Source organism: Paroedura picta, chromosome 16 (genome assembly GCF_049243985.1).
Source record: "Paroedura picta isolate Pp20150507F chromosome 16, Ppicta_v3.0, whole genome shotgun sequence".
Taxonomy (NCBI): domain Eukaryota; kingdom Metazoa; phylum Chordata; class Lepidosauria; order Squamata; family Gekkonidae; genus Paroedura; species Paroedura picta.
The window spans coordinates 3,230,228-3,258,216 of record NC_135384.1 but is presented as its reverse complement, the minus strand read 5'-3'; the positions used below and the strand labels follow the sequence as shown (position 1 = coordinate 3,258,216).

At 43.5% G+C, this 27,989-nt stretch overlaps 3 protein-coding genes across 3 annotated transcripts; 2 read left to right on the top strand and 1 right to left on the bottom strand.

The window, feature by feature from the left end:
• Window positions 1-127: 127 nt before the first annotated feature.
• Window positions 128-1,144, bottom strand: LOC143826395 (olfactory receptor 6M1-like). Its single transcript, XM_077315181.1, has one exon. It carries the CDS (start codon window positions 1,142-1,144, stop codon window positions 194-196), a length of 951 nt encoding a protein of 316 aa, XP_077171296.1. The 3' UTR covers window positions 128-193.
• Window positions 1,145-6,204: 5,060 nt separating this feature from the next.
• On the top strand, window positions 6,205-11,652 carry LOC143826543 (vomeronasal type-2 receptor 26-like). Its single transcript, XM_077315375.1, has 5 exons — window positions 6,205-6,495; window positions 7,444-7,623; window positions 7,846-8,283; window positions 9,161-9,287; window positions 10,754-11,652. The coding sequence occupies exons 1-5, from the start codon at window positions 6,205-6,207 to the stop codon at window positions 11,650-11,652; spliced, it is 1,935 nt and encodes a 644-aa protein (XP_077171490.1).
• Window positions 11,653-14,189: 2,537 nt separating this feature from the next.
• Window positions 14,190-20,476, top strand: LOC143826540 (vomeronasal type-2 receptor 26-like). Its single transcript, XM_077315373.1, has 5 exons — window positions 14,190-14,332; window positions 15,531-15,822; window positions 16,714-17,577; window positions 18,686-18,812; window positions 19,575-20,476. Exons 1-5 carry the CDS (start codon window positions 14,190-14,192, stop codon window positions 20,474-20,476), a joined length of 2,328 nt encoding a protein of 775 aa, XP_077171488.1.
• Window positions 20,477-27,989: the final 7,513 nt, after the last annotated feature.

The window sequence follows — 27,989 nt, the reverse complement described above, 5'->3', positions numbered from 1 at the left end:
CAGAGTCAATTTACTGGGATAGGCGGTATATAAACCAGATTAAATAAAATGAAATAAATAAAAGACAAAACCTTCCATGTGGATAAATCCCTAACCACAGCTCCCTTCTTCTGAATGAATGAAAGTCATCGTGTTATTTTTCCCACTGAGGGAGATGTTCTCAGCACCTAGAATTGAACCAGAATTTTCTCCCTCAGATACTTTTGGTGGTTGAGATTCGGGAGGCCACATCCTTCAGCACCTCTTTGACTTGTTGGTTCCTCAGGGTGTAGATGAACGGATTGAGCAAGTGGGTGACAATGCAGGTCTGGAGGGTCACCGCTTTCTTGAGGCCAAAGGAAAACCCCTTGTTGGGTACAATGTACATAAAAATGGCGCTCCCGTAAAAGACGGAGGCCACGGTGATGTGGGAGGCGCACGTGGAGAAGGTCTTTTTCCGGCCTGTGCTGGAAGAGATGCGGAGGATGGTGGTGATGATGTAGACGTAGGAGACCGCAGTCAGCATCAATGAGCTCAAGAGCACGACGGTTGAGAGAGAGAACTCTATCATCTCCAGGAGGGACGTGTCGGTGCAAGACAGCCTCATAAGCGGTTCAATGTCACAGAAGAAATGGTCAATGACGTTGGGACCACAGAAGGGCAGCGTAGAGATGATGATGATAGGAGCAAGGACGGAAAGGAACCCACCAACCCAAGACAAGAGCAGCAACTGGATGGTCAAGCGTACGTTCATGATGGTGGCATAGCGGAGCGGGTTGCAGATTGCAACGTACCGGTCCAGGGACATGACGGCCAAGAGGATGAATTCAGTAGTGCCAAAGAAGAAGTAGAAGTAACACTGAGAGATGCAGCCAGACACGGAGATGGACTTCCTCTTGGATAAGAAGTCCCTCATCATCTTGGGTGCGATGGCGGTGGCCACCATGGCGTCCAGGAAGGAGAGGTTGCAAAGGAAGAAATACATGGGGCTGTGTAGTCGATGGTCGACCCATGTGACTGTGATGATCACCACATTCCCAGTAATGGTGAGCAGATAGACCATGAGCAGCACGGCAAAGAAGAAGATCTCCAGCTGCCAGACGACAGTGAATCCCAGCAAAATGAATTCATTGACTCTGCTGATGCTTTTGTTAGTCTCAGACATCTGGAAAGCTTCTGAAGAACAGAAAATGATGGTCAGGTGGGGCCAAAGTTAACAAAGAAGCGCAGTTTGTAGTTCGGTCATTTAGAGATGTGACCTAGGTACATCCAGGACAGATGATGCCTTGGTAGGTATTTACATGAAGACTCAGATTTATTGGTGAGGAAAAGCCAGAAAAGACAAAGAGAGAGAGGGAGAATGCACAACAGAGTGTTAGTTAAACAATTACACACTGTTCTCTGCTCCATTTTATCCTCACAACAATAGAGGAAGTTCAGGCAGGGAGAGAAGGAGTGCCCCAAAGCCAGGTGGCCCTGGCTAGTTCAATCTTGTTAGAGCTCAAAAGCTAATCAAAGTTAGCCTTGGTTAGTGCTTGGATGGGAGACCAGTAAGGAAGCACAGGGTCACTCGGCAGAAAAACCACAAGAACACACACACACAATATTTGGAAATGCTTTAGGTGTCTTTCATGACTTAGGAAAGGTACAACATAACTCCCGAGGTTTAATGAAACAAAAGCAAGCTAAAACATGGATTCAAATGGGTTGCCGTGTTGGTCTGAAGTAGCACAATAAAATCAGAGTCTAGTAACACCCTTTAAGACCAACAAAGATTTATTCAGGGCGTGAGCCTTCGAATGCACGAAGAGTTGACAAAGAGTGCTTGCACTCAAAAGCTCACGCCTTGAATAAATCTTTGTTGGTCTTAAAGGGTGCTGCTGGACTCTGATTTTATTAAGCTAAAACATGGACACACAGCCGACTTATGATGACCCCATCAAGGGGCTTTGGAGTCAAGCTGAAGTGGGCTTCCTCTGCAATGTCTCTAAGACAGCCATCCTCTACATAAGAACCAAACTCTGCTTAGTTTCCGAGATCGGATGAGATTGGCCTCTACTGTAATGTCCCAAAGCTAAAATACAATTGACAAAAAGCCACCTAACGAGCAACAATAAAGCCATTTGAAGGAGATCAGGTGGGGAGTGGGTTAAACGCCGTACTTGCTAAAATGGCAAGTCAATCTAATTTGCCTCCTGAAATTGTCCTTGAAGCAACTGAAAAAGCTTAACTTGGTAAAAATCGGGGGGGGGGGGGGAGAAATTCCTCTCCATCATGGTCACTAACCTGGCAGGGGACGTTTGCTTCAGAAGATCTTCCGTTTGAGATCTTCTAGGAACAGGTCGGTTAATATAGGCTTTAAGACTCTTGCTGAAAGATCCCAATTGATATTACAAGGAGTATCCGCTCTAGCACTCAACCCCAAAATGAAGATCGGTGTTATTCTGGTAAAGCATGCTGATGCAGAGTTCAGCTTTCCGAGGGAAATCCCCGCTGTTCTGGTGAGATCTCTGTGTTTTGTTTTATGAGGTGAGGAAAGAAATATCTGGCAAGAGAAGACCTTGCTGATCTTTCGTCTTGGTCCCCAAAGCGCTGACTTCTGATATCTCTTTAGTCTCATAGCTGCTTATTCCCAGTAGCGTTTCTCCCTTCCCCAGGAGAGCTTCTCAATGGAGCAAGAACCACAAACAATCCAGCGTTCAAATGCACGGATGCCTGGGATTGAGAATCTGGTAAGCAGTGCTCAGAATTTTTCTCCTGGGCTTGTCCTCTGCTCAGATTCCTTTTCCCCCCTTTTTTTGGTGACTGGTGGTGACCCTGTAGGGTTTTCGTAAGAGAGAGTTTGCCATTCCCTGACTCCATGTCACAACTCTATTCTATGGAGACCCTCTATCCAAATACTAACCAGGGTCCACCCTGATTAGCTTCCAAAATCGGATGCAATCAAACTAGTCTGAGCTACCAAGGTCAGGGCATAGGGTTGCCATAATTAATTAATTAATAATTAATATCATCATCATTATCATCATCAAAATATTATGACCACTGACATACTATGTTCATTGTAATCCAAAGTTTCTTTGCATCAATACTTAAATCGGGCCATGGGGAATTTTGGATATGATACAGACAATGATTAAACTGTGTTTCCATAGAGAAAGGGCTATAACAGCCTCTCAAGAAACTCTAAACACATAATGAGCTCCAAACTTTTCAAGGTACTGATTAGTGTCAAAACTCCAAATCTACTTATTAACTTTGAAAAATAAAGTTGAAGTTGAGGAATCTCCAAAGCCCAGAACTGGCATTGCATTAATTATTTATCTGATAATTAATCTTCCAGGGAATCAAGTCAATGCACACTTACTTCGTTTTCTCTTAGTTTTACTTATGCAATATGACCTCTGGTAACCTGGGTTGACGGGAAGAGAATAGAAACTGTCCAAGGGATTTCTGATAAGCTAAGATGCAGCCAAATGGATTCTAAAGACCAAGTTCCTCTGTTTGTTCGGCCAGATTCCAGAATTGCCTAGAACAGGGATTCCCATTGAGGGTTCCAGGGAACCCTGGGGCTACATGAGAGCCCCCCAGGTGTTTCCCAGAAGTTTGAATGGCCGGTGACATCCCTAGACATCACTAGAGTCCACTTCCCGGTTGCTGTACAGGCCATGGAAATGGTCAATGATCGATGGATTGAATAGTTGGCTCCTGTATCTTAATTCTGCACCCACTTCTCTGTAGGATCATGTTCTGGAGCTCTTCAAAACCTGAAAAATAGTACAGGGTCAAAAGGCTGAAAAAGGCTGGCCTAGATTTGACATATCATGCTAATAGATGGCAGATCCATGAAGCCAGTATATTGCATCAGTTTGCTTCCTAACCATAAATGTGACTGTGTTTGAAGATTTGATTGGCTGGTGTGCTCAGGGATGGGTGGGAACCAGGAAAGTTACCAATAGGGGCTATGATGCCCATAAGCACCACCTTGAGGATCCTTGCTCTAGATATAAATGGATCTAGGCAATGGTCTTCCTTTCAGAATGGAAGCTGTGAGCCATGTTTAGCAGCTGGAGCCGAAAGGATGAATGGTCTAAATCAGGGGTGGTCAAATGGTGGCTCTCTAGATGTCCATGGATTACAATTCCCATGAGCCCCTGCCAGCACATGACAGAAGCTCATGGGAATTGTAGTCCGTGGACAGCTTGGCCACCCCTATAAATAAAGCTGCGATTTGCACACACACACACCCAAATAAATTGGGGAGGAGTTAGCTCCATTGAACTCATTGAGAGTTCTTGGAAACTTGCTCAACATGATGCTGCACATCGGAAAGCACAGGAAGGACACTGTCTGGTCCCATACTGAAGGAATGACATCATCCTCTTCACCTCTGCTCACCACGCAAGCCTTGAATCCGGCTCCCTTCATCCCCATTAAAGAGCTAAGAGGGGGGGGGGGATTGAAAAAGAGCAGTGGAAAAAAAGAAATCTGTTTGCTACCAAAATTTCCAAAGATTCATAACAGGCAGAAGAAATTATTTCCCACTGGGATTTTCCAAATGACTATAATTTGATCTCCGTTCTGAAGTTCCTTTGGCCTTTCAGAAGGTTCTAAAAACAAATCAGTATGGAAATAGCAATAGAACCATCAAGCCACTGAGGAAAGGGAGGAAGAGCTCTCCAGTTGATCTGAAGCCTGAGAGAGCCCTGCTCCGTGGTGAGCCCAAGGTCACCCAGCTGGTTGCATGTTGGAGAGCGTCGAGTCAAACCCAGCTCGGCAGATTAGAAGGCCCTGCTCCCAACCAGTACACCAAGCTGGCTCTTGGTGATCCTGCACTTTTAGAGGGGATCCTGCACTTTGGTCTGACTTCTCCCTGTCAATAGCTCTCTGCTACCCAGGTTACACTCAGATGGGGGGGGGGGGGAGGAAACATATTTGCTACAAAACATCCCCGAGCCTCACTATGGGCAGGAAAAAATAATCTCCCCTGGAATTGTTCTAATCACTATAATTTGATCTCCACTCAAAATCTTCCTTGGCTTTTTCGAAGGTGCTCGAAAGCAATCAACATGGAAACAGCTATAAACTAGAGAGCCCCTGGCAGATGGGAGGCAGAACTCTCAGTTTGGTCCTTCACACATTGCTTTTTAGGCCATGTATGTTGCAGATTTGTGCTCTGAACATTTCTGTTGCTGAGCTTTTTGGCACAGGGAACCAATACCTTTTCAGAAAGCATACAGGCCAACTCAGTCTCCATCCAAGGTCAGCCAGGTATAGGCCACCGGAGGCCGTCAACGGGAGGACATGCAATCCTGCAGGATGTGTAAACTTGTGTTGCTACTGTTGCTTCTATTTCCAAATGCCTACAGATCAAATGCCACCCAGTGCCTCGTGAAAGATCCCCTTCCTGTTCAGCATGAATGGTACCACCCGGGAGATTTCCTCATTGGTGGAATTGCTTCTCAGTTGTTTTACCACTCGCATGAAATAGCCTTCCATCAACACCCGGCTCAGGAGCTGTACATTGGTCCTTAGTAAGGAATTATTTTCTCTTGTGCATTATTTAATTTGTGTCCTTTGTTCATGATACTTTCCCAAGGAAACCTGGCTTAATTTCCTTCATTAGAACTTGTACCAGTAGCCCATATATTCTGTTGAGCTGATGATAGTAGAAGAAAGCAGTTATTTGTTTAAGATTAAAATATTTGACTGACGAGAGCCCTATGACCAGCATCACCAAAGAACCCTGATGGCTGGCATTACATTGGAAGTAGGATAAAATCCAGAAATCCTTTATTAGCATAAAGGAAGGGGGATACTACCCAGGACAGGATGGCAGTGACTGAGGAGAGATCCCCAGACCTCTTGAGTGAGATTTGGGAGCAGCAATTAGCCCGACTAAGAAGGCTAGGTTTACCTGGGGGATTTCCCCCAGCCTTCTGAGCAGGGCCTGAGTTGTGCTTGTCTGCTTGTGGGTTTGTTGCACGAGCCAAGAATGAGAGATGACCAGCAGGTGTTGGGTTAAGATCCATTCCAGTCTGATTCTTAACACCTTAACTTTGGCTGGATGAGAATTTTATGAGCTCAGACAACCTCAGTAACAAATGTAACAAGATCGAGGTTCTCCTTAGACTGAAGTAGCTAAATCAAATATGAAATGGACCAGTATTGACACAAAGAAATGTAAAATATTCCAGTTGAAGGACAGATATCTCTGTTTCCAGCATGGTGACCAAGTTCCACCAGCATGTCCTGGCCTTGGTGTTTGCCATAAGCAAGATCAACAAAAATCTCAGAATCTTGCCCAACATCACTCTTGGATTCCACATCTACGACAGCTACTTTGATAAGAAGATGGCCTACAGTTCCACTCTTCATCTGCTATACAAATTGCATCGGATTGTTCCTAACTATGAATGTGCTGCTCACAAAAATTTGATAGCCATCATTGGGGGACTTGAGTCGGATATTTCTTTTGCCATGGCAGACATCTTTCGACTCCACAAGATACCACAGGTAAACCCTGAGCAAGGAACTGTGGGTGACTAAACAATAATATTATTTCTTTAGTTCCAGGGAGGTATTCTGAGGGTAAGATGAAGAGGTGTCCCGAAGAACCAAGTCCGAAAGAAGGGAAAATAGCTATCAGAAAAGAGTGGGAACCGATGGGGCTAAGTGGTACAGCCCTTGCTTAGCTTACATAAAACCCATAAGGCAATTCCCAGCATCTCCAAGTAAAGGAATTAATTGGTGAGTTGCTTTGCAAAGCCTCAGCCTTCAAATTTGACCCAAAATGGTTTGAGGCAAAGCCTAAACAGTCTAAAAAAATTTTTTTTTGCATGAAACTATTCCTAAATCCCATAGCCTTTCCTCATAAGGCTTGTTCGTTACTCTCCTCTGCAGCTCCTCAATCTTGTCCATGTCCTATTTGAGATGATTAGGGACTGCGTCAGTAAAAGCAAAATCCATGTGCTCAAATGTTAGTGTAAGTATATTCACACACATTTCTTTCACAGACAATTTGAGATTCATCCAGTAGGTTTAAACTCCTGTCAAGCGTACAGAGTCCTTCCCAAAATATATACTTAAGTCAACATTTCTCAACTTTTTTTACTGATGAGAAACCCCTGAAACATTCCTCAGACTTCGAGGACTACGTGGCAGAATATGGTTGGAAGCAGAGCTAGGGGCATGCTCACCCATGGCCCATCCCCTTCCCACCCCTTCTGGGCATATCACTGACCAATCTGGGAAGTGTGTGTGTGTCAATATGATCATATACGTGGTTATATTACCCAATAAACGTTTAACAAGTTTTTAAAATATATACAAAATTAATTAACTCCCACTCAATCAAGAAACCCCAAGGTTTCACAAAACCCTGGTTCAGAAAGCATGACTTAAGTACTGGATCCAAACAAACTTCTAAACACCTGTTTAATATATGTGTACACTTCCTTTTAGCTGACATATGGATCATTTGCTCAAGAGGAAAGAAATGGAAAACAATTCCCATCCTTTTACCGCATGGTGCCCAATGAAGGCCGTCAGACTACGGGGCTCATCCGGTTACTTCTCCATTTCCAGTGGACATGGGTTGGGCTTTATGCTGTAGATGATGATGGTGGAGAACATTTCTTGAAAGTGCTGGAACCACTGCTTTCTCAAAATGGCATCTGCTTGGCTTTTACACACAGGGTCCGCAGAAAAATTCATTGGAATTCAATGAGGGACCTTCTTCCTTCCTTCTTCACTATTTATCAACCTTTCAGAGATAGCAAAGCCAATACATTTATCTTTTATGGAGACTCTGGGGCACTGATATCATTCATCACTTTTATGTTTCTTTCTTTTCCTGATTTTCAGGAAATGTTGTCATTCAGAAAGATATGGATTATGACAGCCCAGGTTGATTTTGCATTATCAGGCCTTCAAAGGAACTGGGGCTTCCAGTTCTTCCATGGGACCATTTCCTTTGAAATCCACTCCAGTGAAGTCCTTGGATTCCAGAGCTTTCTGAAGGAGATGAAACCTTACCGTGACTGTGGAAATGGCTTTCTCAAGGAATTCTGGGAGCAAGCATTTGACTGTTCTTATTCAAACCTCCTGGAGACAATATGTACTGGGGAGGAGAAGCTGGAGGATCTTCCCAGGCATCTTTTTGAGATGCGCATGACAGGCCACAGTTACAGCATCTACAACGCAGTCTATGCTGCTGCCCATTCTTTGCATGCCATGTATTTATATCACAGATCAATGCATGGCGGCCAAAGGGTGGAATACCATGATCTGCAGCTTTGGCAGGTAATCTTCCCACTATTGATGGGAATATGATGGGAATATTGATGGGAACATGAACATGATGGGAATATGAAAATATTCCCGTCGTTTTGATGGGAATATGAAATCTATTGACGGGAATATGAAATCTATTGATGGGAAATCTATTGATGGGAATATGAAAATGATCAGTTCATCACCTGTATAACTGGTGAAATGATGAACATACTATCTGATGACCACAGATTATGTAAATACTGTTGAAATTTCATTCTTCTGCGAACATGGAATAATGATTGCTCCCACAGGCTATGAAAACTCTTTTTGGTGTTCTCCTTTGAACCAGGTTCATACATTTCTTCAAGGCATCTCATTTAACAATACATCTGGGGAAACCGTGTCTTTTAATGGTCAATGGGAAACCGGAGGTGGATTTGATATAACAAACCTGGTCATATTCCCAAATAAGAGTTTCTCCAGGGTAACTATTGGAAGGGTGAATTTATTTGCACCCGAAGGACAACAGTTCCTTGTTGATGGAAACATGATTGTATGGCAAACAGGTTTTAACCAGGTATGGATTCCAGGGTCTTTTCAGGGGCCACTCAATTCTCTGGGTTGCACAGGGGTGCTGCCAGGCCCAGCTCTGATAGTTAATGTTTCCTCAAAGCCAAAAATGAGTTAGGGTTAAAGTTTGGGTTAGGGCTAGGGCCCCACCTCCTTCACCAGGTGTAAGCCACTTTGGGACTCCTTCTAGGAGTGACAGGGTATGAAGAACCAGCTCTCCTTCTTTGTCTTCTTTTTACTCATTGTCATCTTCATCATCTTCTTCAGCAGTTAGAAAAGAATAAAATAAAATTTGAGATATCCTGCCTGAATCCTTGTTCATGTTTTTCGATAGACGGTGGCAATTTCTGTGTGCAATGACTATTGCAACCCTGGCTACCATAAGAGAAAGAGAGAAGGGGAGACGTTCTGCTGCTACGATTGTGTTCCTTGTCCAGAAGGGAAGATTTCGAGTTATGTAGGTAGGTGACGTAATGCATCATCATTCATGATTATTCAGACGATTTGGATGTCAAGTCTTCCTTGGTATGAACCTTTCCTTGTCCCTCTTTGGGAAAAGCAAGCATTTTGCAAGCCATCGGAAATAATCTCTGTCCCAGACTGTAACAATAAAATGAGAGTCCAGTGGCACATTTCAGGCCAACAAAGATTTATTCAGGGCATGAGCTTTCGAGTGCAAGGACTGTTCAAGTGCAAGCAATTCACTCTATGCAGGGCTTTGGAAACTTCAGCTTGTTCAGAATGTGGCAGCTAAGCTGTTGACTAGGCCATTATGGTCTGCACATATTCAGCTTATCTTGCAATATTAACAAGTTCTTCAAATTGCTTCTTGGGTCTTGAAGGCTGTAAATGGCTTGGGAACATCATACTTCATGGGTTACCTGGACTATTATGAACTCTGTGGTGGCAGTGCCCGGGCCCCTAGGGAGCTCATTTAACCACAATGGGAACAAGGGCTTTCTCTATCGTGAACCCAACTAGGTGGAATGCTTTGTCTCAAGAGACTCATGATGTGCAGGACGTGTCTAGGTTCTGCAAGACTGACTTGTTCTTCTTATCATTCCGTTGATGCAATTTGCCTTGACCTCCTATAAGCTTTTCTGATTGACATGCTTTAGGACAGTGGTCCCCAACCTTTATTAGGCTGGGGACCGGCAGGGCATTGGGTCGCGCCCGCAGGGACCGCGCCCGCGTGGGCCACGCCCATGCTCCGGGCCGCGCCCGCGAGCCGCGCCCGGCCGCACCCTCGGATCGGGCCGCGCCCGCGAGCCGCGCCCGGCCGCGCCTGCGGGCCGCACCCACGAGCCGCGCCCGGCCGCGCCCGCAGGCCGCGCCCACGGATCGGGCCGCACCCGCGGATCGGGCCGAGCGGGCGCGGCCTGCACGGGCGCGGCCCGGCCCTGATTCCCTGCCCGCCCTCCCGCAGTAAGTAGCTTCCCGGGCCGCAAACTTGCGGCCTGGGAAATTTTTTACTGCGGGGGGGGGCGGGGAGAGGGAGCCGCGGCCCGGCGCCATGGCCTTTGCGGCCCGTTGCCGGGCCGCGGCCCGCAGGTTGGGGACCACTGCTTTAGGATGCTTAGGGCTAATCCTGCGTTGAGCAGGGGGTTGGACTAGATGGCCTGTATGGCCCCTTCCAACTCTATGATTCTATGATTCTATGATTCTATGCCAGAGTGTCACAATATTTAATTTTGTAAAAAAAAATGTAATTTTAAATTATGTTTCATAGTTATGTAATAAAAGCGAATTCGTAAATCTTGATCATCAATATTATTATTATAAGTGCAAATTATCAAACTGCACGTTCGGCATACCACCACCACACATGACAAACTTTTTCAACATTGCCCCCCTATCAAGTACAGTCAGAAAACCCCTATCATATCCATTCTCATGACAACAGTCTCTCTTAATATTTTTTCCCCAGATGCAGTAGATTGTACCAAATGCCCGAGTGATCAGCATCCAAGCAAGGACCAAGATGGATGCATTCCCAAGACGCTAAACTTCCTGTCTTTTGATGAACCATTGGGGATTTCTTTGGCTTCTGGAGCTATTTCTTTCGCTCTTATCACCACGGTAGTATTAGGAACTTTCATTAAGCACAAAAACACTCCTGTTGTCAAAGCCAACAACCGAGATATCACTTACATACTACTCATTGCCATCATCTTCTGCTTCCTCTCTTCCTTGCTTTTTCTTGGTCAGCCAAGCAAGGCGACCTGCTTCTTTCGACAATCCACTTTCAGTGTCATCTTTTCGGTGGCTGTTTCTTGTGTGTTGGCCAAGACCGTCACTGTGGTGGTCGCTTTCATGGCCACCAAACCAGGATCCAGGATGAGGAAATGGGTGGGGAAAAGACTGTCCAACTTCATTATCCTTTCCTGCTCCTTTACTCAGGCAGGTATTTCTATTGTGTGGCTAGCAACTGCACCACCATTCCCAGATGTTGACACCTTGTCCTTGACTGAAGAGATCATAGTAGAATGTAATGAAGGGTCTGTTTTCATGTTCTACATTGCTCTGGGTTATATGGGACTTCTGTCCCTTGTGAGTTTGGTAGTAGCTTTCATAGCCAGGAAGTTGCCAGACACTTTTAATGAAGCAAAGTTCATCACCTTCAGCATGATGATCTTTTGCAGTGTTTGGGTGTCTTTCATTCCAGCCTATCTAAGCACCAAAGGGAAATATATGGTAGCTGTGGAGATCTTCTCTGTCATGGTGTCCGATGTGGGGTTGCTCGGATGTATCTTTTTACCCAAATGCTACATTATTGTGTTAAGGCCTGAGCTGAATAAGAGAGAGGAACTAATGAGGAGAAATTAGGAGTGGTGTTTCCTAATATATCTCATCTTCATAAGTGACACTGGTCTTCTGCCAGCAAGCAGCTAGGGCATTCCAGCATTCTTCTCCTTCCCTGAGCAAGAAGAGAGAAGCACTGTTTTTTTGTACCCTGCTTCTTCCTACCTGAAGGAATCTCAAAGTGGTTTACAAATGCTTTCCATTCCCCTCCATGGGACAGACACTCTGTCAGGTAGGTGAGGTTGAGAGATATCTGAGAGAATTATGACTGGCCCAAGGTCACTCAAAAGGCCTCATGTGTCTCAAAATGACCTACAATTACCTACCCTTCCTCCCCCCCACAACAGACTCCCTGTTCTCCAGATCAGAGGCCACCACTGTTAACCACCACACCACACCGGCTCTCAAAATCACAAGGAAGAATCTGACCCAATAAATAAAGAATTCAGGTTTTTAAAAAATAAATGGTATAGTATGTAATTATTTTTAGTAACCTTTTAAACATTTATATTATGTTGTTATTTTGGAGGTAAAGGTTGCACTTTGTGGCCCATTTTCCAATTATGTGTTCAAATCCCACCTTTCTAATCTTTCATTTCTACGTCTTGCGTATTGATGGTAAAGCTAGTAAAGAATGGAAAGGAGTAGAAGGAATATTTGTCTCAGGGACTAAACCTACATATGATTTTTTACATGTACTGCTATATGTCAGGAATGAACGGATGGAAAGGGAAGTTTGGGGCGTTCATAATGGGAAAGGACCTACCTCTGTGAGTTTTGGAGAATCCGTAAGGCTCCAAGGGCAATTCTGTATCAAGAGGAACAGTAATAGTTGGAGTCTTCTGACAGGCAGAATGAATTTATGTCCCCGTCAAACATTTCCGCTTTCATAATGCGAGTGATGGTCCCATTTCATTTTTATTTACTTATTTATTGACATTAACTTCCCCACTCCCAGCCAGGCCGGCTCATGGTGCTTTACAATGTTTAACATTAAAATAACATATGGTCAAATACAAATACTCAATTCATTATAAAAATCAACAGCCTAATATATCCCAATAGCAGCATCATAACAGTGATCATAGCAATGACAAACGTGCTCTTCTGTTAGCTCATTGATGTGACTCCCAGGAGACAGAGGGGCGACTTCGCTCAAGGAGGTACTCAGATGATGTCAGCATCCTTATCCTGGCCTCAACCAAATGCCTGTTGGAAGAGCTCCGTCTTGCAGGTCATGCATAACTGAACCAGCCCCATGAAGGTCCAGCTATCAAGAATGTGTATCACCAGGCTGAATACCAGGTCCCGAGAGCACTTGTGGTGTAGCCCACCAAACTATTCTTCTGTCATACGAATGTGTGCATCACACTTTCTGGGGAGATGTAACAGAGCTCTTTGTACTCTCCCCAGCTGCGATTAAGTGGATTGAAAGTTTAGATATTAGTATTTAAGGGGAATTATCCAATCTGCCTAATTGTTGTGCCTACTTGGCTACATATTTCATTTTACTCTATGATTCCGGTGTGTAACTCTGCCATATGATAGATGAATAAATGAATGAAGGAATTTGATTAGATGAACAGTCATTATCTGGGGTTCTTTCTTTCCTACTTTTCTTAGTTCTTTTCATTTTTATAAAGAGCCATGAGAAATGAGACTGTCCAGAGGGACAAAGGGATCATTCATGCTGGGCCTTTCCTGAGTTCTAAGCTTGTCTTTCTCCCAAATTATTAGGATGTGACATGCATGTCTGGAGTAAATAAAGTGTTGGAACATGCATGATCTGAAATGTGCAGTTAGTATATTTAGATTAGGAAATTCCTGGTATTTTTCAAATAATCTCCTCCTGTGTTGTGATTGGCTCAGTTGGACACTTCCTGCTCCTTTGACCCCACTTCCTCTCTGCTTGCCTCTAGAACAGGACCGAATGAATGAAGAACAACTGTTTCTTTTTTACTTAGGACTTCGTTTCCTGTTCAAGTTTGCCTTGAGAGTCTGCTCTGCCTCCAATTGTCCCCATTAGAAGCCAAAAATCTGGTGGTCAGATTGGGGCAGGAGGAGGAAGAAGGCAGAAAAACAAACCATATTTGTGATGAAGGTTTCCACAGAGACACCATTGGCAGACAACCTTATTTCCCACTGGCATTTTCCTGATAACTGTAATTCGGCCTCTCCCCTTCTGCTCTTCAGAAGGTTCTAAAAATGATCACCCAGGAAATAGTTATTAACATCAGACCACGGAGCCTTTGATGGCTAAGAAGAACTCCCTCGGCCTTAATTTCTTCCCTCACATGCTGCCTTTTAAAACCCGTAGTGACGGCAGAACATTTTTCACCCTATACCACCATGCATAGCTGTTCCCAATACTTTGAGCATGGCTTATACACTGACTTTTTGAAAGCAGACTCAGCGGCCAACCCAGCTGGTTTGATGAACGCTGGATGAGGCTAAAAACAGGAACAGGAAAAACCTGTGCTGCTGGCAGGATGCTGGAACTAGAAAGGCTGTTGCTGTTTCTACTTTCCCTCCCATGTCAAGCAGATGCCACTAAGTGTCACATGAAGGATCCCCTCCCAGTTCCACACGAATGGTACCAGCCAGGAGATGTCCTCGTTGGGGAAATTGTTTCTCACATATTTTACTATTTGCATGAAATAACCTTCAGTCGAGATCCAGCTCAGGAGCTGTATAGGGATCCATAGTAAGTGAGGAGTATTGTTTCTCGTGAAAATTTGGCCTGCCTCTACACTGTAAGGCAATGAAATCAGAGTCCAGCAGCACCTTTAAGACCAGCAAAGATTTATTCAGGGCGTGAGCTTTCGAGTGCAAGCACTCTTCCTCAGACAAGTGCCTGCACTCGAAAGCTCACGCCTTGAATAAATCTTTGCTGGGCTTAAATGTGCTACTGGGTTCTGATTTCATTGTGTTACTTCAGACCAACATGGCTACCCATTTGAATCTACACTGTAAGGGTGATTTATATGAGGGAAAGGATGGCTCCAGAAGGAAGGTGGACACCTCTTCCACTCCTGTAGTCCAGGGGGAAGGTCCACTCTCTTTTGGTGCCCCCATCCAATCTCCACGATTTCCTATGGTGAGAGAAAAAAAGATTCTCTGATCTGTTTTCACCATAGGAAATGATGGGGGTCAGATGGGGACACTCTCTTTGGGTGCCCCTAGCATTGAATTCCCTGTTCCAATCTTTTTGCAGCTTGTTTTGTGTGTGTGTGTGTGTGTGTGTTTTAGAAGACGCTCCTGCAGATACGCTGCAAATTTGGTGTTTCTACCTCAAAACTGCATCCCCATAGAACCCAGGGAAGACAAAAAGGAAATATTTTTACTTCTTTCTCTTTTTAAACAGCCACTTGGTCAAATCGGTGATTTGAACAAGGCTGATCCAGCCATTTAATGGTGATTCAGACTGGATTTGGATGAAACATGCCTGAATCAAGGTAGATTCGTGCATTTCTTGACCTGATCAAATTGAATCGCACATTCCTAGGAAATCAAACCTGTTTCTCCGGATTAGAGTCCGCCATTCTTTTACCATTACATGACACTGTGTCTCAACAATACACTGGCAATGTTCAGAGAAACTGTGGGGGGACCTGAACACTGAAAGATGATTATTAGCTCAGGAATGTAGCAAAGAAAAGTGAGGCTCTCCACAAATAGAGGGAACAAAATCAAATATGGAAAGGAAAATGACTGTGACAAACAACTGTAATAACGTTCCCGTTAGAGCAGGGGTAGTCAACCTGTGGTCCTCCAGATGTTCATGGACTACAATTCCCATGAGCATTTGCTGGCAGGGATTCATGGGAATTGTAGTCCATGGACATCTGGAGGACCACAGGTTGACTACCCCTGTGTTACAGTATATGTATCCCTATTTACAGTGTGGTGACAAAGTTCTACCAACATGCTCTAGCCTTGGTCTTTGCTGTCAAAGAGACGAACGACAATCCTAAGATCTTGTCCAATGCTACTCTTGGATTCCACATCTATGATAGCTACTATGACATGAGGATGACGTATCGTACCACCCTTGACCTGCTCTATAAAGTACATCGATATTTTCCTAATTATGGATGTGATTCCCATAAAGACCTAATGACCGTCATTGGGGGACTTACTTCTGATATCTCTTTCCACATGTCAGACCTCCTAACTCTCTACAAGATTCCACAGGTAAGATCTGTGATCAGGAGAGATGAGTTTGCAATTTGTAATATTTATTGTCTGGGAGTGATGCAAGAGTTCTGAAGGACATACCCAAATTTCAACAAAATTTAAAAAGGACGATTGTCCCGCATCTCATCGCAACAGTCAAAATCTTTTTTGTGAGTCACTCGAAACAATAATTCCAAAAATTGGAAGATGGTAAAAATAAAGAAGACTAGAGGCGTACTTGCTGATTAAATGAATGCCCCTAGGAAATAGAAAAGGTGCAAAGTGGACAAATAATTTGAAATCCAATAATGCAAAAGCTGAGGCCATTGGTCCAGTAGAGATGTTACATTTAATTTCGGTTTAATTACTTTTTGTAAATCATCCCTTCCTTTAAAAAAAGAAAAGAAAGATGGAGGGTTGATTGTGAATATTGAAAAAAGAACTACGCCTATGTCGAGTGGATGAACATAATTGGAAAAATAGCCAGTCGAAATGAATTGGGAAGGGGCTGGGGCTAAATGGAAGGCCATCTGTTTTGTGTACAGAAAGTCTCATGTTCAAATGCAATGTTTGCATCCAGTTAAAGGGCGCAAGTGGAAACATTCTTGAAAGACCTCAACCTGAATCCTTGACCAGATGCTGCTAATTAGAATATATAAAATCTGACCATGAAAGACTTGGGTTCCTCTGGGTCAGTACAAGGGGACTGTGTGTTCCTGTGATAGTGTGAGATGTTTTTGGGAAGATTTCTTGCCCCAAAATTGCCTTGTATGTGCTCAGTCGGAGATGAATCAGGCAGAATCAGCCATTGAACTCTTGTCAGATCTAGACTTTCCTTCAAGACATATTTGTATCATCACTACCCAACAGTCCTAACACATCTAATCTATGTGTATACTTATTTTTTAGCTGACATATGGATCATTTGCTCCAGAGGAGAGAAATGCAAAACAGTCCCCTTCCTTTTACCGCATGGTCCCCGATGAAGCCCATCAAAATATGGGGCTCATCCAGTTACTTCTCCATTTCCGATGGACGTGGGTTGGGCTTTTTGCCGTGGCTGATGACAGTGGAGAACATTTCTTAAAAGGACTAGAGCCACTGATTTCACAAAATGGCATCTGTTTGGCTTTCAGCCACAGGTTCCCTAAGCAGTATCATTGGGATTACGTGGACCCTGTTACTGATGTCCTCTTAGATATTTATCTCCCTTTCAGAGACAGCAAGGCCAATACTTTTATGTTCTACGGAGAATCTATGGCACTTATAGCATTCACCACGTACATGTATCTAGGCAGGAATGTATTTCCAGAAATGGTATCATTGAGAAAGATATGGATTATGACAGCCCAGGTTGATTTTGCATTAACAGGCCTTCACAGGGCCTGGGATTTTCAGTTCTTCCATGGAACCATCTTCTTTGCAATTCACTCCAACCAAGTCCTTGGATTCCAGAGCTTTCTGCAGGACATAAAACCTTACTGTGAGCAAGGAAATGGATTTCTTAAGGAATTCTGGGAGCAAGCATTTGACTGTTCTTATTCAAATCCCCAGGAGGGAATAATGATCAATGGAACCTGTACTGGGGAGGAGAAGCTAGAGAATCTTCCCAGGAATCTTTTTGAATTGCAGATGACAGGTCACAGTTACAGCATCTACAATGCAGTCTATGCTGTGGCACACACTTTGCATGCCATGTTTTCATCCAGATCCTATCTCAGATCAAGGCATGGAGGTCAAGGAGGGGGATACCAAGATCTGCAGCCTTGGCAGGTAATCTTCACACTTTATTGACGTGTCTATGTTAGCATAAGTGTTAAAATGTACAAATTTCTCACTACCCTTACAACTGGTGAAATGATGGATATATTATTTGATGACAGCTTTGAATGAATCCTCATGTTTCCCCCTAATACATTGCTCAAACTTCATAAAAACTGAATTAGGAAGGAAAACATTTCATCAACCACAGCAATAAAATTTCTTCTTCTTCTTCTTCTTCTTCTTCTTCTTCTTCTTCTTCTTCTTCTTCTTCTTCTTCTTCCCTTTGAACCAGATCCACCCATTTCTTCAAGGCATTTCATTTAACAACACTGCTGGAGAAAGCTTGTCTTTTAATGATAAGTGGGAAATGGGAGTTCGGTTTGATATCATGAACCTGGTCATATTCCCAAATAAGAGTTTCTCCAGGGTAAAAATTGGAAATGTGAATTATGATGTTCCCAAAGGACAAGAAGTCATTGTTCAAGAGAATTTGATTGTGTGGCCAGCTGGTTTTAACCAGGTATGGATTTCAGGGTCTTCTCAAGGGCAATCCATTCTCTGATCAATAGCCCCCCTATTTCAGTTATCAGCCATGATCAGCCTCCTGTTTCAGTTGGCATTTTGAAGACTATGGTTCAATTGATGGAATGGAGCAATACCAACGGATGAAACCTGATTTTTAAGCTGTTTAAGGCCAGATGGCATCTCGGGATGCCCCTGGGATTTTCCAAGATATTGGGAGCCCAAAAGAATTAAGCTTGCAATTCTGTTTCCTCAAAATATTATTTATGGAATTCACCTATGAATCACCTATGTCTCACATTATTTTAAAATAGCACAAAAATGTCTATTGTCCATATCTTAAGTTTATGGGGAAGTTTGTCCATGCGTTCATTTGAATATGGTAACCCGGTAAGGGAGCAACGCAAAACATATGTATTCTTTTCTCATCTGAGAAAGATATATCAAACAATGTATGTACATTTCTTTTCTGATTTTTACAAGGGTAATATTCGCTATTACTCTATGTGAATGGCTCACTTTTGTTAAATATCAGTTAATAACGAATAACTAAAACCTGACATCTGCCCATATCCTTGATCATGTCTTTGGATAGACGCGGTCCATTTCTGTGTGCAACGACTACTGCCACCCTGGCTATCATAAGAAAAAGAAGGAAGGGGCGCCATTTTGTTGCTACGATTGTCTCCCTTGCCCAGAAGGGAAGATTTCAGAACAAAGAGGTAGGTGGCCTAAAACTCTGGACCTTCATGCCATCCTGGCCATGCAGCCACTTCCTCTGAGTCTTGTCAGTAATGTTCAGGTTGTTCAGATCATCCTTTTGATAATCCATGAGGGTATCCCCCAGCTGAGACTAGCCTGAGTCCAACAGGTTATGTCTCTCAAATCACTATCTGGTCCTCTCTTCCTTCCCACCCCGCACACTCCTCCTCCTCTTTTTGTCCCTTCAATCCAAACACGCTACAGGCATGGAACTGAGGTCAGTGTGAGTGGACAGATAGTTGTGAGTTTCTTGTATTCTGCAGGGAGTTAGACTAGAAGACCCTGGACGTCCCTTCCACCTCCATGATTCTATGATTTAGAACCGAACCAACAGGTGAATAAAATTTTCAACCCAATATCTCATTTTGCAGGCTCATCTGAATACCCCCTGAAATCACACACATTTTCACGTAGGCCATCAATCCACATAGTTATTTTAAAATAGTCCTCATTGCCAGCATGGTTGAAAGTAGTGTACAAACATCAGAGTTATCCTCCATATGATTTGTTTTCTTTAAAAAGATCTAATGCTAAATCACCATCTCCACTATCATCATTAGCACAATTATCCCTGGAGCAACACCACGCCGAGCACCAGCAGTAGAGACTGACCATGACTTTTTCAACACTGCTCCCCCACCTCAAATACAGTCACAAATCCTGTATTATACCTCATGTCAGCGGTTACTGTGATGCTCCCTCTTTATCTTTCTTTTTCCCAGATATGGATGATTGTATCCCATGTCCAAGTGATCAGTATCCAACCAAGGAGCGGGATGGTTGCATTCCAAAGACAATGAGCTTCCTATCTTTCGAAGAACCTTTAGGAACTACAATGGCTTCCGTTGCTGTTTCTTTCGTTCTGATGACTACTGTAGTGCTAGGGATTTTCATTAAACACAAAGACACCCCCATTGTCAAAGCCAATAACCGGGATATCACCTACATCCTTCTCATTGCCCTCCTGCTCTGCTTCCTGTCTTCCTTGCTTTTTCTTGGCCAGCCAAGTAAGGCAACCTGCTACTTTCGACAATCTGCTTTCAGCATCATCTTCTCCATTGCTGTGTCTTGTGTGTTGGCCAAGACCATTACTGTGATGGTCGCTTTCATGGCCACCAAACCAGGGTCCAGGATGAGGAAGTGGATGGGGAAACGGCTGGCTAACTCAGTTGTCCTTTCCTGCTCCCTCATCCAAGTAGGCATTTCTGTGGTGTGGCTAACAACTTCTCCCCCATTCCCAGATTTTGATTTGCTGTCACTGGCTGAAGAGATCGTACTACAATGTAATGAAGGGTCTGTGGTCATGTTCTACACTGTCCTGGGTTATATGGGACTTCTGTCCCTCATCAGCCTGTTTGTGGCCTTCCAAGCCAGGAAGCTGCCTGATACTTTCAACGAAGCCAAGTTCATCACCTTCAGCATGCTGATCTTCTGCAGTGTTTGGCTGTGTTTCATTCCGACCTACCTGGGCACCAAAGGAAAACCCACGGTAGCTCTGGAGATCTTTTCTATCTTATTCTCTAGTGCTGGTTTGCTAGGCTGTATCTTTTTCCCCAAATGCTACAGGATTGTGTTGAGACCTGACCTGAACAGGAGAGAGGACCTAATCAGGGGGAAAAAATAACTAGGGTACTCCAAGCTCCAAAACTCCACAGTAATGAAATATCTGAATAAATAAATATTAATTTTATTTACATGCTGCCTGTTTCCTGTTGGCTCGGAGGAGTCAACATTATTTTATACAAAGGTTCTGACCATGATGAATAATAATTGCACCGAGGAAGGTTGTTTGATCGAATTGTCTGCAATTTTCATAAAAAGGAAAGGGTTTTCTGTAATTTCATTTCTATTATGAGAAAAGATTGTCCAAGCAACAAGGTCTTGGTTTTCATTGTGAATAAAACTCTTTAAGAAAATTGAAGTTGAACATGTTTTGGTCAATTCACAGGTACTTCCTACATCTCAAGAAGAGATGATTCTGCTTGCATGGACAGTGACTATGGTTCTTATTTACACTGCTTAAAAAAAAATCACTGGAGGATCATTGTCCATGGGGTCGCGATGGGTCGGACACGACTTCGCATATAACAACAACAACAACAAAAATCTAAATCCTTAATTCTCTTTTTTCTTCTTCTGATAACTTTGTTGCCCTAGACTTTAGTGGCCATGTGGTGGCAGCAAAGACCACAAAAACCTGTGGTTTAAAAATTGGTGTGGAAAGAAAAGAGCCCTTACCTATTCCCCCCCACGGGGGGGGGGGAGGGTTAAGCAAACTGCCTGGAGCAAATAATAGGCATACAAGTGTGCAGGCTAATCCAAAAAGAATTTCCCCCCAAAGTTGTCACACAAAGCATGCCTTTCTACAACACCCCCCCCCCCAAAAAAAAATCAGGAACAAGATAAATTTTTAAATGATTCAAGACTCGTGATTCCATAAGAGGTGGCGTTATAAAAAGCACTATGCATCTATGATTAGATTAGTTGCATAGACATAGATTAGATGCATCGACATCTATGATTAGATGCAGAGGTGTTTAAATGGAGAACTATTCATTTAAAAAAAAAATTGGCAGGCATCGTGGGGCCTTGAAAAAAAAAGGAGAAAGGGAATTGGATGCCTGGTTTGACTGACAGGCGGAAGAGAGTCACGGATAAACCACGTTGCTCTCTTCCACCTTTTCTAGCATCACTTGAGGAGGGTAAGAGGCACAAAAAGGTGGCAGGCTACAACGAGATGGCAAGAAGGTGAGGAATGGCCGGAGGCGCAATAATATTTAGCGCTAAGCCATTCAGCTGGCATAACGCTATTTCTTGCGATGTCCGGAAATGCCCAAAGTATTTGCTTTTCTGCCTTCCCTGTCAAGATTCACATTAGCATTGCCCTCGCTAGGTATTGACTTTGTTTTCCTCCCCGGTCATTTCAGCACATGACCACAAGGAGGAGATGCAGCACTTTCAATTAAAAAGAAATTACGATAGGGTTTGGCTAACAACATAAGATCAAATGACAAACACACCACAGATAACCAAGCCAACTTTTCCATCTAACAAGAATGGTGAGGATACCCCTCAGGGCTTGAAGCATCATTGGAGGCAAACTTTAAATTTGCAAAGAGGAGCAGAGCACCAGGTTGCTTAATAGAGCCAGTTTGGTGTAGTGGTTAAGAGTGTGGATTTCTAATCTGGCATGCCGGGTTCGATTCTGCACTCCCCCACATGCAGCCAGCTGGGTGACCTTGGGATCGCCACAGCACTGATAAAACTGTTCTGACCGAGCAGTGATATCAGGGCTCTCTCAGCCTCACCCACCCCACAGGGTGTCTATTGTGGGGAGAGGAATGGGAAGGTGACTGTAAGCTGCTTTGAGCCTCCTTCGGGTAGGGAAAAGCGGCATATAAGAACCAACTCTTCTTCTTCTTCTTCTTCTTCTTCTTCTTCTTCTTCTTCTTCTTCTTCTTCTTCTTAATAAGCAAAATAGTTCTCTGTTGTTCTTCATACAGTCTGCAGAGGAGGCAAGCAGGAAGGAAGCATGCTCAAAGGACCAGGGAGTCTCCCATTGAGCCTATCAGGGCACTGGCAGAGATAATTAGAGAAGTATCAGGGAGTTCCTGATCAAACTATGCCAAATACACACCTGCTCCTCTGCCCCCTGCAGGATAGTCTTCATATTCTACTAAATCATGCACACTGCGAGTCTTGCAGATTCCGACAACACTGACCTGCATGGGGATAAGGCAAAGCCATACCTGTTGTATATATTAATGTCCGTATCACAAGGGAAAGGGGTTGGCGACACTGCAGTGCTGAAATTTAGGTCAGTGTTGGGATGGTTACCTCTGCACAGAAAGGAAGGTGGCTATTAGCAAGGGTCATCACACTGAGGAGTTTGGGATTAATTCACGAATGGGCCATTAAAGAAGCTCTAGTTTAACCCATTGGCTTAAGTTTTGTTTCTTCATTTCCACTGGGAAGCTAGGTAATGGTTGCAACTAGAATCATGTGCTAGGGCCTCATGATCCCACCTGCTATTCTTTTTTTCTGGCTTCTGCACCTCCTTTCACGCACCTGGCATTACTGGAACGGATTCAAACCGTCATTGTTCATTCTGGTTCTCGGTTTCACGTTTCTTGCATTGAGACTGAAACCTCCACTTTAAAGATACGGCCTTTCCGCCACTGTATCTGAAAGAGCCACCTGTGGTTGCATGTCCACAGGAGAGGTCACACCTAATAATCCAGTCCTCACCACTTCCCTCTGGGAACAGGTCATTCCTTTCTTCTACAAGAGAGTTACATCTAAACCATGGGGTTATGTTTATTCCGGGCATTGTTAAATGGGATGCTGCAAATTGGATCCAAAGCCTGAGGAGCAAATACTGAATGTTACAGTCAAAGCCAAACTTTGGCCATAGGCCATCGGAACTTATATCTTAAATTTTGTAATGGCTATATACAAATAAGTGTATTGATTGCTATGTGAGTATATTCCTTATAGTATTACAAAACATAGGTAACTTGAGCAAATGAAATGTATCGGTTTTTATTTTCTCTAGCAATTTAATCATGATCCACCCAAGATTTGACCTTTGAACTTTGTTGTACATCCCCCCCCCACCTCCAGCTGAAAAGCAAAATGGAAATCAAGAGTTCAAATGTGCCAAATCTTACAGCAAAAGAAGAAGTTAGCACATTTCTTCCTCCGCTTGCATCCCTTGAGACTGAACATAAGCTGAGGAACACTTTTAATTAACCCAAGAAGACTTTTGGCCTTTACGGAGCATTCAACTCAAAAGGGGAAAGGACCAGTGTGCTTAATTGATAGACTTGGGAGGTAATCAGTGCCAAAAAGTTTTGAAGATGTGACAGTAAACTTTTTGGCTCCAAAGGAAAAGTCAGTAATGAGTTTGTTGCAGAATGGGGAAAAAACTAATTAAGCTCAGCTCTGAAGAAGATTCATTATTTGAAATCATGGCAACAGGGACTGACTTTCCCAGCAGGTCCAAAGGGCAACACGCTTTTGTGATTATGGAACTATGAAGTGATACATTTATTGAAAATCAATTGTATTGAAAAAGGTGCACCACTAAAACAAAATCTCACACTAATAAACATTGACAAGTGGTTATAATCAGCCAGGATTTGGAAGTGACAATGGCATTTTGACACTGGATAGAAAGCTGAAATTGGGTACTTAAATACTTCAACCTTATGTATACATCCAGCCAAAATACACAATGATTTTAATGTCTTAGGGCCAGACACATGATACACAGTCCCTCTTACAATGGTGCCCGGAAACCCATACAGTGCAAAGTGTCAGTGTCTCAATTGCATTCCACACACACACACACACACACACACAACCTTTATCGGCATAAAGCAGATTAGCAAAATAAACAGAGATAGTCAGGATACATCAGTCAGTTTAAGTTTAAAAACACCCATCATCGTGCCTCTACAATTAGCCCCTTCGCCACATCAATTGTATTCCAGTGGTGTGGTGACCGCTTGAATGCATTTTTATCCCATCCCAAGTTCAGAGGGGCCCTGATCAGCATGATCTCATCAGATTTTAGGAGTTAACCTGGACCAGCCTTTGTTCGGAGTTGGGTGGGAGATCGCCAAGGAAGCCAACTATGGAGAGGCCAGCAATGGCAAACCACCTGGGGTCATTTCTTGCTTTGAAAACCTGGTGAGGGGTCACCAGAAGTCCGCTGTGACTTGGCTGTGCTTTGTCGACACAGTAGATAACAAGGAAGAACTCTACCGGAGACCCTGGAGAAACACTTCCAGTCTGTGTAGACAATATTGAGCTTGATGGACCAATGATCTGATCCAGTATAAGGCAATTTCTTATGCAATCTGTATTTTATTATATATATATATATTATATATATATATAGATGGGGAAGAAATGGAGATAGTGACAGATTTTATTTTCCTGGGCTCCAAGATCACTGCAGATGGGGACTGCAGCAAAGAAATTAAAAGATGCTTGCTCCTGGGGAGGAAAGCTATGGCAAATCTAGACAGCATCCTAAAAAGCAGAGACATCACCCTGCCAACAAAAGTGTGTTTAGTCAAGGCTATGGTCTTCCCAGTTGCAATGTATGGCTGCGAGAGTTGGACCATAAGGAAGGCCGAGCGTCAAAGAATTGAGGCTTTTGAACTCTGGTGCTGGAGAAGACTCTTGCGAGTCCCTTGGACTGCAAGGCGAACAAACCGGTCAGTCCTAGAGGAGATCAACCCTGACTGCTCTTAAGAAGGCCAGGTCCTGAAGATGAAACTCAAATACTTTGGCCACCTCATGAGAAGGAAGGACTCCCTGGAGAAGAGCCTAATGCTGGGAGCGATCGAGGGCAAAAGAAGAAGGGGACTACAGAGAATGAGGTGGCTGGATGGAGTCACTGAAGCAGTCGGTGCAAACTTAAATGGACTCCGGGGAATGGTAGAGGACAGGAAGGCCTGGAGGATCATTGTCCATGGGGTCGCGATGGGTCGGACACGACTTCGCACATAACAACAACAATATTATATATATATAAATAATAATATGGATTCTCAGTTCAGGGCCCCGTCTTGAGACAGGCCTAACCCTTTTTCGTTATAACGGAGCTGGAAAAATTTGGCATTCCCGAATATTTACCAAATGAAGCTGATAAAATTCAGCATTCCCAAAAATATACCAAATGGAGCTGATAAAATTCAGCATTCTCAAATAGTTACCAAACCCGAATACCATACAAGTATTGGGATATGGAGAAATCTGGAAATACCAATAATTTGTGTTGGGGGGGTGTGGCATATTCATGGGCTTTCGTAATTGAAATCCAAATCAAAAATACTCATCCATTGCAGCACAAGGCCCCAACACAAGCCTTCTGAATCCTGTTCGGTAACGGTTGCTGTGCTCAGCATTCACAGCATCCGGGTCAGCCATGCATCAAAGATTTCTGGTTTCAGCTGCCTCGATTCTGAGCCTCAGCATTCAAATGAGGAGGCAGAATGGCAGCTGGCCGTTTCATAGGCGTAGCCACAGGGCCCGAAAATAAGTTCAGATCCCTGAAGCAACATCCTGTTGTTGTTGATGAAGCTTTTTTGTTTTTGTTTTTCAAATAAAACCACTGAAGTCAACAATTGAGATTTGCTGTCTTAATCTGGTTTCAAATGGAATTCTAATAAAGCTATGATTGCAAGTTGTTCTGAACTACAAGGAAAGATGGGGTATAATTTTTTTTAATAAATCCCCTCCAAAGTCCAATGGGCAAACAGAGTCATAACTAGTCTGCCAGCTGCTTGGAGGAAAAGTAGCCTCAGGTGATACTATTTCATCTTAGCTTTACCTGCTCATTACCATATATTAAGGCTCTATTCAAGGGGGAAGGCCATTTTCCTCTGAATTTGTTGGCTACCTTAGTAAGGATGTAAGCCTGGTTCTCTCTGCTTCTAGTGTAATCACCACAGTTGAATGAAAGACACTTGATTTTGGTTAGCACAATAGTATTTCCTTGGTCATGTTTATTATTCACCTCCCTTTAGCCCTCCTAGGATTTAGGCCTTTTAAAATTCAGAGTGGGAAGAGTTGTTTATCAAGGGCAAGTGCCATCTTTTATCTATATCTTTTAAAGGCCTCAATGGATTTTAGGCTGGGGTTCCATCCATCCATCCATCCATCCATCCATCCATCCATCCATCCATCCATCCATCATCTATCTACTTTATTTGCAGCCTGCTCTTCTCCCTAAAACTTTGGTGAGCCAATGACCCAAACACAAACATATAATTTAATAAATTGAACTCTTAGCACAAGGACCCTGCTTACAAAATGGTGGCCTCTAGTTAACACAGCCAAACAAATATTTTTTTTTAAAAAAATGCTTCTCTGGGTAATTGCTCTATCTCCCCCCCCCCCAAAAAAAAAAAACTAATTTGCAAAGAACTACTAAGAATTGCCTTTTCATTTCTTGGTCTCTGCTTTCAAGTGTTGTTCTGACCACCAGATGTTTTTGGCACACAGGAAACCAAAGAGAGTCATGTGCACAGGGGAGGGGGTGGTGACTTTCATGTTGACTTGCTCTTGCAAGTTATTGAGCACACCGATCCTCAAGGTTGGCAAAGAGAAAACAAACTCAAAACATTGTCATGAAAAAAAGACCAACTAAAAAGATTAATTATTGTGTAACCCGCCATGAGCTGGTTTGATGAGAGTGGTGGGGAATAAGTTTAATAATAATGATAATAATAATACACACTAATTGCTGGGATAGATCCATTAAATCGATAAATAGCACAGGCAAGCCCCGACCCATCAGATCTCAGGGGCTTACCAGGGCTGACCCAGGCTAGTACTTGGATGGAAGACCTCAGGATTTGGGTGGTAATTGTTCTAAGGCAGGGGTAGTCAACCTGTGGTCCTCCAGATGTTCATGGACTACAATTCCCAGGAGCCCCTACCAGCAAATGCTGGCAAGAGCTCCTGGGAATTGTAGTCCATGAACATCTGAAGGACCACAGGTTGACTACCCCTGCTCTAAGGGACACAAGGGTCGAGATGCCGAGGCAAGCAATGGCAAACCACTTCTGAACATTCCTTGCCTGACTGCCAGACAATCCTTGGGTCTCCTACCCACGTCATATGATAAATAAATACAGCTATATCCCTATGTTATGCAGTCTACATGCTCTGCCTTTGAAAATGTTACCGACGCTAACATTAACATTCTTTTATCTGGACCTGAGTGGACCAGACTAGTCCAATCATGTGTGATCTCAGAAGCTAAGCAGGGTCAGACCTGGTTAGGATTTGGGTGGGAGACCACCAAGAAAGTCCAGCCTCATTGCATAGAGGCCAGAAAGGACAAACCACCTTGGAAACCCCAAGAGTCTGCCGTGAGTTGAATGCAGCTTGATGGCAATTTCCAACACCAACGTATGTTCAGATATAGTTCCCCAAATCTGGAAGGGAACCAATCACTCGGTTCAACGATATGAACCCCAATTGGATTGTCATTTTGTTTCCAGGCACTGAAAAGAGTGTCCCTTTTTTGACAAGGCTGCAAATAGGATCAGCCATTAAGGTTGCCAGTTTTTAAACTAGCCCCTCTAGCTGTCCCTTCTTTAACCCCATGCCAAGTA

Excerpts from the sequence above, each read along its gene's own strand:
- LOC143826395 (XM_077315181.1), bottom strand. The coding sequence starts at position 1,144 with ATGTCTGAGACTAACAAAAGCATCAGCAGAGTCAATGAATTCATTTTG.
- LOC143826543 (XM_077315375.1), top strand. The coding sequence starts at position 6,205 with ATGGTGACCAAGTTCCACCAGCATGTCCTGGCCTTGGTGTTTGCCATA. Across the intron at positions 7,624-7,845 it reads GTGGAGAACATTTCTTGAAA|GAAATGTTGTCATTCAGAAA; the intron begins GTGCTGGAACCA and ends CCTGATTTTCAG. Across the intron at positions 9,288-10,753 it reads GAAGATTTCGAGTTATGTAG|ATGCAGTAGATTGTACCAAA; the intron begins GTAGGTGACGTA and ends TTTTTTCCCCAG.
- LOC143826540 (XM_077315373.1), top strand. The coding sequence starts at position 14,190 with ATGAAGGATCCCCTCCCAGTTCCACACGAATGGTACCAGCCAGGAGAT. Across the intron at positions 14,333-15,530 it reads GAGCTGTATAGGGATCCATA|TGTGGTGACAAAGTTCTACC; the intron begins GTAAGTGAGGAG and ends CCCTATTTACAG. Across the intron at positions 17,578-18,685 it reads AAGATCTGCAGCCTTGGCAG|ACGCGGTCCATTTCTGTGTG; the intron begins GTAATCTTCACA and ends GTCTTTGGATAG.